The sequence below is a fragment of the Glycine soja genome, chromosome 10, assembly GCF_004193775.1.
Source record: "Glycine soja cultivar W05 chromosome 10, ASM419377v2, whole genome shotgun sequence".
In the NCBI taxonomy this organism is placed as follows: Eukaryota; Viridiplantae; Streptophyta; class Magnoliopsida; order Fabales; family Fabaceae; genus Glycine; species Glycine soja.
In genome coordinates, this window is record NC_041011.1 from 46,769,044 (window position 1) to 46,783,410 (window position 14,367).

Consider the following 14,367-nt stretch of genomic DNA (forward strand, 5'->3'; position numbering starts at 1 on the left):
ATCTCATCAATTCATGGCCATTAATTTCACACTCACCAGTAAGGAAGGTGCATGTATATATGCTGATCTTTTTATTTTATCATTACACGTTGGCCAATTGTCATGTTACGATAAAAACGATAGGGTTAGCCGACAATAACTATCCGAAAGGAGCGACTATGATGATGCATCAAACTATCATTTGTCCATCCAACAATAGCAAAACAAAAGACGAAAATTTCACGCGAAAATTAAGCTTGTACCTGCATGTTGAAATTTTCTGTCTCTCTTGAATCTTCTACCTTCACCTGTAGATCTAGTGAAAGAACCACATACACCTCCTTTTTCTTTAGAAGAACCACATCCAACACCTTGTATAGCTACCACATATAATGTTTTTTCTTAATTATTATTTTTTACATACATACATATCGCGGGTATGAGTATGACAGAAATTAAAGCAAGGCCACGTGTACCATCAGTGTTGGGTCAGACAAGATGTAGAAATTAAGAAAGAAATGCTCCACCCTTTCCCCACTTCGTTATAAGTATACATTAGTCAATAATTGAGGGAAACATTTTTTTCTAACATACAGAAACATAAGGAAGAGGGAAAGAATTAAAAGCAGCAGTGGACCGACATGGGTGTCATTTTTCTGCATATACTATATGGTACATAGGTAGCAATGCAATTTTCTTCAATTAAGCTTAAGCAAAACGTAAAAGTACACCTTATCTTAGCTTAACCAACAATATATATGTAACCCTTTTCGTTTTCTCCTTTTCCCTGAAAGTGACGGTGTAGCAACAGCAGAAGTCTAGAGAAGAAGCATATTAAGTACACTGCATGCCAGGGGTTTCCACCACAAAACGAAAGTACACTGCCGTTCTAGCTGCTAATTAATCTCATATTCAGAGGTACGATATTAATTAATTTTCTCCGTTTTCTTCTTGATCAATACTAATATTCTTCTCGTTTTTCTCTATTAATTATTTTACACCTCTATAATCTGAACATTTTTGCTTTATATACGAGTTAACTGTCGGTATAGCAATTAATGAATATGACTTTAGTTCTTTGAACATGATTCATCATGAAAAATACCAGGGTATAGCTCGATCCCCATATATACACTAAAGATGATTTTAAATTTTGGTTTAGAACTACGGTAGTATGATTTGAATTTAAGATTTTATACAAGCAATCCTAATCCCGTTATTAAGTTGATCCCAGTAGATTAGATAATTTATTTTAATCTAATTTTTCTCCTGGGGAAGATCTTATGATTTTCCTTTATTTTTGAAATTTTTTTAAAATTATAAATGCAATAGATATTCATTTTTTTTAATGATTTAAGGAGAAACGATAATGTCGGGTCATCAATTTGCATCAATCAAATAAATAAATTATTCTCTCTCTTCCATTATAATATTGTATATAAGAAAAACAGTTATTTCAAAATAATTGTTATTTGAGTAAATTACATTCTCATCTTATGTTTTTTTTTTAAGTTGCATATGATATTTTTCTCTTTTTTATATTATTTTTACTCTCTTTTGTTAACATTGTTAAATAATGTTAATTAAAATATATGACCAGATGAAATTGTCCTAACATCTTTATTGAATAATCAATAACAAATTAGCAATTGACTCAATGAATGGATCTTTCTTAAGGCAATTACAATTTTTCTTTTAATATTTGACTCTCACTTCATTTTTGCTGACACTTGAAGAAGATGCAACTCTTAATTGATCATATTCAATCAATAGACATTACTGACAACACATCCGACAAAAATCCAGCAACCAAACGATCTAACATACACAAAAAAAATTGAACTAAAAAGAAAAAAAAGAAAGGAGGTTAACGCATACGTACTAACAAGATGAGTTCACATCTAATTAGAGTAAACAAAAAACAAGAATGTTAAAATATTTTTAGCTTGAAAATTGTGTTATATTTTTTATGGAGTCAAGAGGAAGAAGATGGAACTATTTTAGACATAAATTTTCATTAAAAAATATAAATTATTAAACTATATTTAGGAAGAAAGAGGTCTAAGTGTAATGTGATATAAATAATTAAGGAATTTTTTATAGGGTGTAAAAAAAGAAGCATATAGGATGCAATTTAAAAAAAATATAAAGAATATGAGTGTAATTTACTCTTATTATTTTAACTTTTTAATATATAACATTAATTATTTTTTAACACTTGTATCTCTTATAATATTAATTATTATCTTATGGTTTATGTCTAACTCAATTCAAAAAAAATAATTCATAAATTAAGAGTTGATCGCATTATTTTTATTTTATGTTTATCCTATCTCTAACCAACTAACTTGAAACTCTACAATTTAAGTTAGTATCACTTATATCCAAGCATACCAACTTAGTGACTACTATTATGATATATATATATGTATGTGTGGTGGACAATAAGGCAAGGCTCAAGATATCTGATCTAGTAACAAAGCCCAAGAGACCGAATCTAAGACAAAGGAAAACTATAAAATTAAGAATCTTCGTCCTTATGAATTAATCAACTTTTAGTCACTCACTCATATCAAAATAACAAACAACTATTCAAAAACCATTATGGCGGAAATTTCCTCCCAAATCGCACCCTGCACACCATACAATTAATTACATCAGGTATTTTTCAATACATCGTCTCGCGTTTAATATTTTTAGACTTAGTATATGAATAATATGATAAATAATATGTTTTGATGTCATCTTGAAAAGTGGGTTTAAATTTAACTTAATTTCTTTCTAAATACTTGAGTACTTATCTTCCTTTTATCAAAGATAAAGGTGATCATGGCAGACCAAGCCTAATTAAAGCTTGCATACGGTTTCAAATAAAAGTAATCCAGAGAGCAGAGCGAGAGAGAGTTGGTTTTTTCATCGTACCACTATATGTTTTATTTTTGAAATTATTGTATTGTATCCGTGTAATTTTATAAATAAAATATCAACATAAAGTAAGTCATATTTTATAAGTACGATTTTTATATTTTACAACTATAAAATTGATGTTATAAATTATAAAATTACTATTTCATAATATTCCTAAAGTATAATTTATAATGTTAATATTTTTTTTCAAAGGCTAAGTTAATATGACAATTTTAAAAATTACCAAAAAAATATGACAATTTTAAAAGCAATTCATAAGGATAACAAAGCCAAAAAAAATTATATCTTTATGAATTTCTTGCGTGGGCATAAATCAGTCGTTATAATGCCTGTATCTTTATCAATATCATGGCAGACCAAATCAGTGATGTTACTTCATCTTGATAATGCTGACAACTATCCTTGTTCAGTTGTTCGTACTAACCCGTAATTATGGATAATTACATACTTTTTTATGCTCATTTTAATACATTTAGGAATTTGAATGTTAGTCTCGTTATTAATTTGGAGAAGGTTGGTCAATTTTGATTAAAAAATTAGTCTTACAGTTGCTTTAACATGTCCAATTAAATTTTTTAAAAACTTACTAGCTAGGCTTGGACACCATTATTATTATTATTGTGATGATATAATGACACTGGGTTTGGATCGATACCACAAAATCTATCAATAATATTAGATACAGATATTTACAAACACTCTACCTTGTATGTGGGGCTTTTGTATCAAAATGATATAATTTTTGTTCATAAATTATTAAAATGGATAGGTTTTTTAAAAATCACAAAAATGGATAAATTGTCCTTATAAAAGGATGATTTCATGAAAAAATGTGCCTGTAAAGACAATATTACTTATTTAGTTTGTTTTTTTATATATAAAATTGTAGCAGTTAAAAAATAATCACAAATTACTTCTAAAACTATCACATTGTTTTACTACATAAACAGACAAATGTTTATTTATGAGGGTTAAGAAGTAATTTGTGATAATTTTTTAATCATCACAATTTTAAAAAAATAAAAAAAATAAAAAACACCTATGAAAACATAACTTTTTCATGTTGAAATCGTCTTTTAATAGACGATTTATCCATTTTCAAATTTTTTTTGAATCGACCAATTTTGGTAATTTTTGGAAAAAAATTACATCATTTTGATATAAAATCCCACATGTGATTACATGCATATGCATATGTATAAATTTCAATCTTTTTGGTGTAAGTATAAATTTCAAATTTGATTACACAATTACCAACCTCAAAGTTTTATACATACATCATCATTGTTATTATTATGAAAACTAAATACATATGTGAGGAATAGCATTTGTCTTTCACGATAAAGAAAAAGGCACGATCATTATTTAAAAAAAAAAGTCACGACAAACAGTCACTTTTTCCTCAAACCAGATTTGCTCAGTTTTGTTGTATATAAATGGAGGCTTTTGCCCAATTTTTTTTAGGAATCAATGGCTTCGTGGCTATATGAATATATATGATTGTGGGTTTAGGAATTAGGACATGTCTAAGTCAATGTGACATGCATGTGCGTGCTTGTTTTCATGTCTGGAACTCGCTTCCTTTGCCGGTGATTCACTCATTCTTCATGACTTGCATCGTTGTGTCATGTGTGCTTCATATTATGTATTATACATTATGCATATTACTTTAAAAAGAAAGAAAATGGGAAGGATAGTAATAAAAAAATGTCATTTAAATAAATAGAAATAAGATTTTTTCTTTTATTTTGATGATTGAAAGCAGAAATAAATAAATTGTACAAAAATACTTTATAATAATTAAAATTTTATTTAAATAAATTTAAATTACTATTTTTATCCTATTTTCTCTTTTCTATTGCTTTCCCTTTTATTTTCAAGAATCCAAACATAGGTAAGTCATTGCGTCTTAATTTGCGACACCATGAATTTTATAAGTTATACTGTTATAGTACTATTGTAAATAAAATCTTTTTCATATAATTAGTGTATCAATGATGAAAAAAATACTAATCAGGGTCTTAATTAAAACACTAGGAATAAAAAATAATATTTATTAAAAAAATTAATGAAAAATAATTTAATATTTTCAAAATAATTAAATATTTTAGAACGTGTATTAAATATTTCATAACAATTATGCTCAAAGTACTTGATAAAAAAAATTACAAAAGTGAAATTTAATAAAAAGAATTTGTTTCCTTTAAAGTGAAGAAATATATAATATACGAAAGAAAAAAACATATTTAATATTGTCAATATATAAGAATTCAATGTATAATTATAAACAAAAAAATACTTTATAAGTTTTATATACTTTAAATTAAGGAAATATATATTTTTTAGAGGACTTAAATAAAAAAAATGTTTTGTCTAATTTGGGATCAAGATGACTTTATTCATTTACTAGCAGGTTAAGAAAAATAAGTTCATTCAATATTTTGAATTCTTAAAAAATAAAATAAATTCTCAAAGTAAACATGCATGTTTTCACAATCCTATAAAATTGAAAATGAGAACTATTACCAAATACTTAAAACAGGAATTTTTTTTAAAAAATAAAACTAAATTGATGTTAAAATTTTCTGATCTTCAAACCATAACTTGTCGGTCCTGTAGTTTGAGGTCCTTATTGTTCAAAACATGGAATGTGAGATTTTCTTTATATCTCTTACCTTATAAGCCAATATAATCACACACACAAGAAAACTCGTCGGTGTCCATATATTTACTCAAACCAAACTATGATGCGCTGTGTATATAAATAATTGTACTATTAACGAAGAAAGTTATTACATAAAGTTGAGGGTTACGATTATACCCGGAGTTGTAATCTTGTCAGTGTCTCTGGTATAATTTAGATGCATTCATAAACACTATTAATGAGGTACCAAACTAGTTATATACGAAATTATGCATATAATATGGCTATTGATCAAAATGATAATCATGCCCATTTGTAAACACAAATGATAATTAAAGAGAATTAATGAATGGATGTTTATGCGAATGTTATTTTTTCACACAACCTCATCACTTCTCTTTGAAAAAATGGGCATTGCAGCGTGATTCTTATTTTATACACTTCCACTCATCCCAAACTTGAAAAACAAAAAAAATCGTTTTTTTTTCCTTTTCATTTTAGTCGCTTTTCTGGTTTACTTTTTCTTCGAGGTTTAATATATAATAATAACTCAATCATTTCTGAGACATTCCACAATCTTCTTTTCCCCCAACTGGTGGTTGGTTGTTTTGTTACACGTGATAAATGTGATGTGATTCAATTATTTCTTCTAGTCGTAGGTTCATTTCATCTCATGATGAGTTCTCTTTTTTGTCATTTCATTAGTTGATTGTTCAACCAATTAGGTTGTAAAAGAATGCAACACTAATTTTCCCTTATACCATAGACTGACCCATTAATTGGGTTGTTGCTTTTCACGCGGTCTACTGATTAATCCATATATGTTGAGTCATGAGTGCGCAGAAGAAATTAATCTAGTTTTAGGCAAGGAGGTGCTCTATTACAGTAACTTAATTTAACTAAATCAATAAGTGTCAATACTACCTGAGATCCTGTGGATCAAGGGTGGTGATTAGTGCCAATCAAGGTATTAGGAGTTTGATCCACCCTCAAAAACATTAATCTTCTTTTTTTTTTAAAAAAAAAAAAATCTTCCTTGACTTCACTTGAGGGTCACCTTAGAGCAATATATATTTAAAACTTCTTAATCTCACCGCAAGAAACTTAAATATTTTTTCACTAAAATAAGAATTCAAGTTTAATTAGTCAATAAAATAAGAATTAAATTAGTTCCAATCAAGGTATTGGGAGTTTGATATACTCTCATAAACATTAGTTTTTCTCTGTCTGTCTGTCTTTTTTTTTTTAAAAAAAAAATTATTGACTTCACTTGAAGATCATGTATAAATCATATTTAAAACTTTTCAATCAAGTCTCACCGGAGGAAACTTAAGTATTTTTTCAATAAAATAAGAATTCAAGTTTAATTTGTTAATTTTGTACTACTATGGAATGATTAATAAAATTTAATGTCTGGCACCTAATTTAATAACTTAATTGGCTTGTCATGTATATTGTTTTTTCATAAGCGCTTTTAAGAAATTTGAAGATTTCTCCCCATGGTATGCCACGTGTTTAACAGTTGGGAACTGTTGACATGTGCGAGTACGATTATTCTAATTTATTAGCTCAACCTCCAACTGGAAACTTGGTCATGGCCCGTGATTTTAGGCACGGACCCACTCTAGCCATCTTTGGTCACGTTACGTTGCAGTCCAATTGAAATATCCTTAATTTACATTTGTATGAATATAAGATATTAAGATATAGATTAATATAAGCCATTTGATAACGATCGAATGATGTCTTTTCCACTGAACTGGATCTAATGGTGTGAATAATCATATTTTGAAAATACTATGCGAAGAATTCTATGTGAAACCAACAAATTATCAAAATGCCCCGTTATTACTACTATAGACCATAGTTAATAGCCAAAGAAAAAAGTATCATAAGAAAAGCCCAGTTTTGCTGCTTCAAGTTCAAGTACCCATTGTTTCCACTTCATAACAATTTGACAACGTTGACAACTGTTTGGATGTGCTTTTGTTCCCTCTCACACTGTTCTTTATCTTTTTTCTAGGCACTACTTCAGTTCTGCTACTGTCTTCTGCTTTGTCCAATTATAGTCATTTTGAACAGTGATGAAGCAAGGGTCAGCAAACAACCAACAGGTACTGTTTCTCTCTCTACCATGAGCTTGTGCATGGCTTCTTTCTGCATGCCTGTGAGAGTTGGTGTTTTGGGTTTGTTGATCTTTTGAAACTGAGGCACAGTGAAAAGGACTTGGGCTTAGAGTTGGATGTGCTTTTTTGGTTTGGTGTTGCATGCAGCTCTTTTGGGCAAGAGTGGTTATGCGCAAATGGCTTAACATGGCTAGTAACGAGCCTGATTACACCGCTGACCCTGATGATGATAATGAGGATGACCCTGAAAGTGACTCAGATAATGAAGGTGAGTGTTTACAATGATGTTTCTAAATTTCTATTGTTATGAGTGTGTTTGTGTGTGTTCATTTGAAGATTGGAAAAATTGATCCCAGCATGTTGTTGAATTTTATTAGAATATGGAAATTGAGCATTATGGTTAGTGCCAAAAATGATATGAAAATTTAGAATTGAGACTCTACAACTCCTTTTCAGTTTGGTTTCTGTGATCTGTCTCAATTTGAATATGCAGAGTTGGGAAAACGGACACGGTTTGGGGACAGCAGAGAGGAACAAGCTCCAATTGAGTCAAATGGTCATTATTTTTTTCCTTCTCATATACGAAATTATAGTTTCTGAATTTTTTTCTAATCTGAGAATCGCAAAGATTAGTATGTTACTCTTCTTAATTGTCTTTATCACACCCTCTCAATTTCTAATGAACTGCAGAATTTCTTCCAAGGTTAAGGAGGCAAAAGTCATTAACTTCTAGGTCTCAGTATATAAACAAAAAGGAACTAAGGTGAGGCACTACTCTTGTGATTATTTAGCAAGAGAAGACTCTAATTGTGATGATTTGAAAGAGTATAAAGCATAGTTCATTTGATGGTATTGCTCAAGCCTCTCATATCTGGATTCTGGTGAATATTTGTCTTAGAGTTTGTGTTGGAACATGGAATGTTGGAGGAAAGCTTCCATCTGATGACCTAGATATTGATGATTGGTTAGGCATTAACGAGCCAGCTGATATCTATGTTCTTGGGTAAGTTGTTCCCTTATCAAAAGTTTATTTTATTTTCTGTTTCTAACTATTTTGAATATACACCTAAATACAATGTCATTTTGCTGTTGCTTTTAATATATTTTCTTTATATAATCAGTTTTCTCTTCATGCATTTGGATATTTGTCCCCTTGTTTGACTAGAACATAGTATTACAATGCTGCAGTCTTCAGGAGATTGTACCATTAAATCCTGGTAACATTTTTGGTGCTGAAGACACTCGGCCGGTACCGAAATGGGAAAACATTATTCGAGATACACTGAATAGAGTTAGACCAAAAGCACCAAAGATGAAATCCTTCAGCGATCCCCCATCACCATCAAAATTTAAGCCATCAGATGATGCGCCAGACATAGAAGAAGAAATATTACTTGAAAGTGATGGTGATATTGGTGAGGAAGTCCATCCGTTGGATGAAGAACACAATGTTTATGATGGAGGTGCAGATAAACCAACCACATATGAAGAAGCCTCGAATACTAATTTTCAGGCTTCAGATGCTGCTGATATTGCCAACACAGAAGAACCAATAGGCAATGATTTAAAGAGACAGTTTTCTGATGGAAAGAGGTTGAGTAGGCTGAATTGTTTCCGTGACGAAAATTTGCCCAAAAAAACAGAAACATCATCTTCTCAACAGGCCAGTAAGCTATCCAGAATGATTAGTAGTTCTGATAGGATTGGATTGAGCTGGCCAGAGCCACCACTACATCTGCTATCTCAGGGACCATTGGATAGACCAACTTCTTTTAAATCTGTCAGATCCTTTTCAGCATCAAAGTCTTTCAGAACATGTCAGACCTTCAAAAAAACCATAGATGACATAGGTTTGCTTGCTGAAATTGACCTTGAAGCTTTAATGAAGCGGAAAAGAAGATCATCATATGTAAGGATAGTGAGCAAACAGATGGTTGGGATTTTCATCACCATATGGGTTCGTCGTAGCTTGCGTAAACATATTCAGAATTTGAAGGTGTCAACTGTTGGGGTTGGTGTTATGGGCTATATTGGTAACAAGGTCTTTATCCTTTTCTTTAGAATATTCATTTTTTTTCTTTACTGCTTGAGTTTGTAGCATTTGCTCCCTACTCAGTACATTATCATTAACATAATCTTTTTCCTTTTGTTATATATAGTTTTCTGCATTACTCGCTTATCAAATAGGTTCTTATTTATTTTCTGCTATCTATTGTGGACTTGGAATACAGTTGGTTTGTTTGGTGGTGCCACACAAACTAATATTTTGTATAGTATTGATATATGGTTTGCTCACCATGCAATGATGACACTTTCAGTACTGATTATCTCATTCAATGATAACACTAAGCTAGGAGCATTAGTATTAGAAAAAAGAAGTTAATCCACCAGTTAATTTTAACTTTTAACATAACTTCTTGTGATGATTATATTGGTCTTCATTTTGTTCAAGGTGATTTTATTGTTATTGGGTGATCTTGACATCTGATCAATGTTAATGTACTTATCAGAGATAATGAGAAACTCTTTTTTTTTTCAGGGATCAATATCTATCAGCATGTCTATATACCAGACACTCTTTTGTTTCATATGTACCCATCTTACGGCAGGTGAAAAGGAGGGAGATGAACATAAAAGAAATGCTGATGTGCGTGAAATACATCAACGAACTCATTTTTATTCTCTTGCGGATATTGGAGTTCCCAGAAACATCCTTGATCATGAGTGAGTGCATGTTTTACATACAAAGATAAACTAAAATGTTCTAAGCAAATGGTACATTGCTTATTGATTATAAGTGTCAATAAAAAAATGGTGCCAATAAATTTATTCTGTGTGTATATTTTGCATATCCATTCTCTGCATTAAAAAGAAACGTTTCTTTGTTGTGGTAGTTTAGTAAGCCTGACTATAATTGAACTTTGTGAATTGATATCCATTGGAAAAACAGGCAGTGTAAGTAGCCAAAAAATGTTTCTTCTGAGGGACAAGGCGGATAATCCTCTAAGGCACTAGTCTACAGCCTAGGCAAGTGCCTGGTTACGAAATGGTTTTGATATAATTTATATTTGATGAAAAACAGTTTACTTCCGGACTTAAATTCTTGCAGCTTTGCTTTGATTTGATCTTATTGTCTTATTTATGTAAGCGAGAAATTTCTATTTAAATGAAGGTACTTAAAAAATTACAAATTCATCCGGCATTTAGTAGTGTTTTTTTTTTGTTACAATGGCAACGAGGTTCGAACCTAGAACTTATGTGAACTACTCAAACCCTTTGTCACTAAGCTAGCCCTATTGGGTTTGCATATGTTAGTTTGGTCTTTTGAATATTCTATTTTGTCTAGTTTTTGCATAGATGGAAATTGAGGGCAAGCCATGGTGACTGGCTGGTCATGGACTCGAATCTGAAAACAGTCTCTTTGCATATACAAGGGAAAAGTTTTGATACTAGGGTATTTTGCATAAGATGGTAATTGTTCATTTATTTGGCTGAGAAGTTATTTTTCTTTTTGGTGTTTAGTCAATGGATTGTCAAAAGGATGATTTTATCAAACTTTTCGGTGCGATTGCTTTCATGATGATAATTCCTTTTATGTCTGGTTGGCTGGTTGCTTTAACTCTGTATTTACAAGTTCTGTCTAAAAGAACTATAATAATCACTTAATCAGTTCCAATTTATTTGCAGGAGAATAATTTGGTTGGGTGATCTGAATTATCGTATCAACTTGTCATATGAGAAAACAAGAGATTTTATCTCAAAAAAACAATGGTCCAAATTGATTGAGAAAGACCAGGTAATTGTATAGATACTCTTAAGATGTGTACTACATAAGAATCGGCCCCTGCATAACAATTATATGGTCCAAAACAAAATAGCCACACAAGTTGGTGAAGAATTTGATTTCAGTTTATCATAGTGGCAAATCTAGTTGTCTTTTTCAAAAGCAAGGAATTGTATTGATAGAAGAGGATGAAATAAAGAATGTATGACAAGTTTTCCAAAAAATCTATATTATTTTTATTTTCAAACTACTGTTTAAAATATTTGTTACCAGATTTTTATAAAATTTTCTCGATAGTTATGTTGGTGATTTTATCCTACTGTTTTGTTTGACAATTTTTCCGTGATACATGTGGTAACTGTAGTTTTGTAATAATTTTTTTTTTCTTTCAAATTTGAGGATCTGAATTTGTACTTGTCGTACTTGTACTTGTCTTTTTAGTTTTAAACTTTGGTCTTAATTTTAAATCATCTCTTTTCAAGTGTTAACTTAACAATAACATCCTTTGCCTTAAAGAGAACATTTGTCTGTTAGTAACCAAAATTTGATAGTGGAACTATTATTTATAGCATTCTTAACGCTTCCTAATAGGACCAAGGTAGATAAATAGCTCTAAAGTCGATGCCTTTATTTTTTTTTTTTAATATTTTTGGTACCATTTATGGATTAAAAAATGTTGAACGTACCAGCATGGAAAAAAAGAACTAAGTAGTGGCTGTTTAGCTTATTGATATCTTATTATGACAGCTTTCAAAAGAGCTCGAGAAAGGTGTGTTTGGTGGATGGTCAGAAGGCAAGTTAAATTTTCCACCAACGTATAAGTATGAGAATAATTCAGATAAATACTATGGAGAGGACCCAAAGGTTGGGAGGCGCACACCTTCATGGTATGCTTGAGTTTGTTTGAACTCAGATTCTGCTTCAACATTTGCTAGTCTGGGTTTATATATTTATTTTCTATTATCTAAGTGAACTATCATTGCTTTCTCATATTTCTAAACTGATTTTTTTTCTGAGGAAAATCAAGTATTAATAATTCTGTGTCCTTGTGTTGTGTGATTATACTTTATGTCTTGAATACACACCCCAAAATATCAAGAATTTTAATGGTGTGAGAACCAGAGGTGTTTGTGACTAGTACATGATTTTTTTATGGGTCCTGTTATCCTAAGGATATTGGTTAAGAAATTAATAAATATATTTTTTTTTTTATCAAAGATTATGTTGGGGTTGCATTGAAAATCACAGGAGAGTACACTTAAATAAATAAACTTTCCACTTTTGATTCCTTAACATTGTCCTTTTTAATAGGCAAATGCTAAGGATAAGGAATCATAGGTGAAATTTTTTATTAGAAATGAAAGGATTTATTATATTGAAAACACAAAAGTCATTTAACACATGGTTTTTTAAGTAAGAAAATGTTAACTAAAGTCTTAAGGGTACTATTTAAGGAATCAAAAGTTGAAAGTTTTTACTAGAAAATGTAGCTATGCACTCCTACATGATTTCAATACAACTTGGCAATAAAAACTTTTTATATATTGATTCCTTAACCAATATCTTTACCACACTTTTTGGCAAAATCCTTCTTTTATAAATGATTTTTCTTTATAAAATTTGCAATTACCTTTCAGGTGCGATCGTATTCTCTCCTATGGCATGGGAATGAGATTACTAAGATATGGAAGGACTGAACTCAGGTTTTCAGACCACAGACCAGTGACTGCCACATACATGGCTGAGGTTGAGGTGTTTTCTCCAAGGAAGTTGCAGAAAGCCCTGACTTTTACTGATGCAGAGATTGAAAATGAAGAAGTCATGGCAACTTTAGGTAGCTTTAATTTAGCCAAATAATCTGGACAAGTTGCTTTACATAAATTAGTATATCTTGCTTGACTGAAATTTTAATGTACTATGGGATTACAACTACTATTTTTTGTCTAGGCTTCTTGTCTATTAACCTGAATATATTGAACATCTAATACTCCTGACATATTTTCATAATCTCTATTTTCTGGTGCAGGGACACTGTATGAATTCTGAAGTATTTATAGTATTTGAAGGAACAATAATTATAGCTATTGCAACTTCATCTTGGAATTTTCATTTTCATTATAATTTTATTTTTGCATAATCTTTTAGAGGAAATAGTTGTATGATTTTTGTATAGTATGTGATGAATAAGATGTAAAGCTTGTCGATAAATTGGATATATCCAACTCATTACTAGCCGTGAGAGTTTGGATTAGGTTGCATAAAGTTTTTAAGTTTAAACCTCATTACAGCCATTATATTAATTAAAAAAAGATTTGGATATCGTGTGTATTTATGTATTGCTGCAGTGTAATTTGCATTGTATGTAAGACCTTTAGTGGGAAGCTTTGTCCATGCTTATAAAAGTTAATAGAAGGCAAATATGTCCAAGAGACCAATGGTTGGTCTGAAATATGGATTTTTCAGCTTTTACATTTGTTTCTTCTTTATTATCTTAAAAAAATTCCTGTAAATATTCATCATCTGTTTGTTGCCTTGTAGTAGTATGACTATTTATAGAATGCACACATTTTTTTATGATGCAAACCAAACTTATTAAACACAAGTAATAGTTTGTCCACAAGGAATGACCAAACCATGCCAAAGTTACAAAGAACACTCTATCAGATAATAACAATAAACTAACAGCATCCAGCTCCTACCTAATACAATTCACACAATAATAACCCGCCATTTTTATCAAACCACCAAAAATATCATAAAACATGCATGATTGGGAGGAGTCCCACTTCAGTGCCTAATCGTATGGAGATTGGTTTCCCACTTACTAGGTGCAGACATACTTTGTCTTTGGGAAAGCAATTTCATGTTTCAACGCTTGTGAGGAATTCTGCAACAAAAGTAGCTCT

General features: G+C 30.6%; 1 protein-coding gene across 5 annotated transcripts; it reads left to right on the forward strand.

Moving 5' to 3' along the window:
• The first annotated feature begins 538 nt into the window (after positions 1-538).
• On the forward strand, positions 539-13,928 carry LOC114372034 (type IV inositol polyphosphate 5-phosphatase 3-like). Of its 5 annotated transcripts, none has more exons than XM_028329415.1 (13): positions 539-659; positions 774-897; positions 7,575-7,665; positions 7,825-7,945; positions 8,171-8,233; positions 8,368-8,440; positions 8,576-8,680; positions 8,866-9,718; positions 10,217-10,401; positions 11,365-11,473; positions 12,209-12,348; positions 13,099-13,295; positions 13,488-13,928. In XM_028329415.1, exons 3-13 carry the CDS (start codon positions 7,636-7,638, stop codon positions 13,505-13,507), a joined length of 1,896 nt encoding a protein of 631 aa, XP_028185216.1. In that variant the 5' UTR covers positions 539-659; positions 774-897; positions 7,575-7,635; the 3' UTR covers positions 13,508-13,928. The 5 variants fall into 5 exon arrangements, with proteins under 5 accessions (XP_028185216.1, XP_028185219.1, XP_028185217.1 ...); XM_028329418.1 differs by having other exon boundaries at positions 543-651; positions 785-897; XM_028329416.1 differs by having other exon boundaries at positions 550-651.
• Positions 13,929-14,367: the final 439 nt, after the last annotated feature.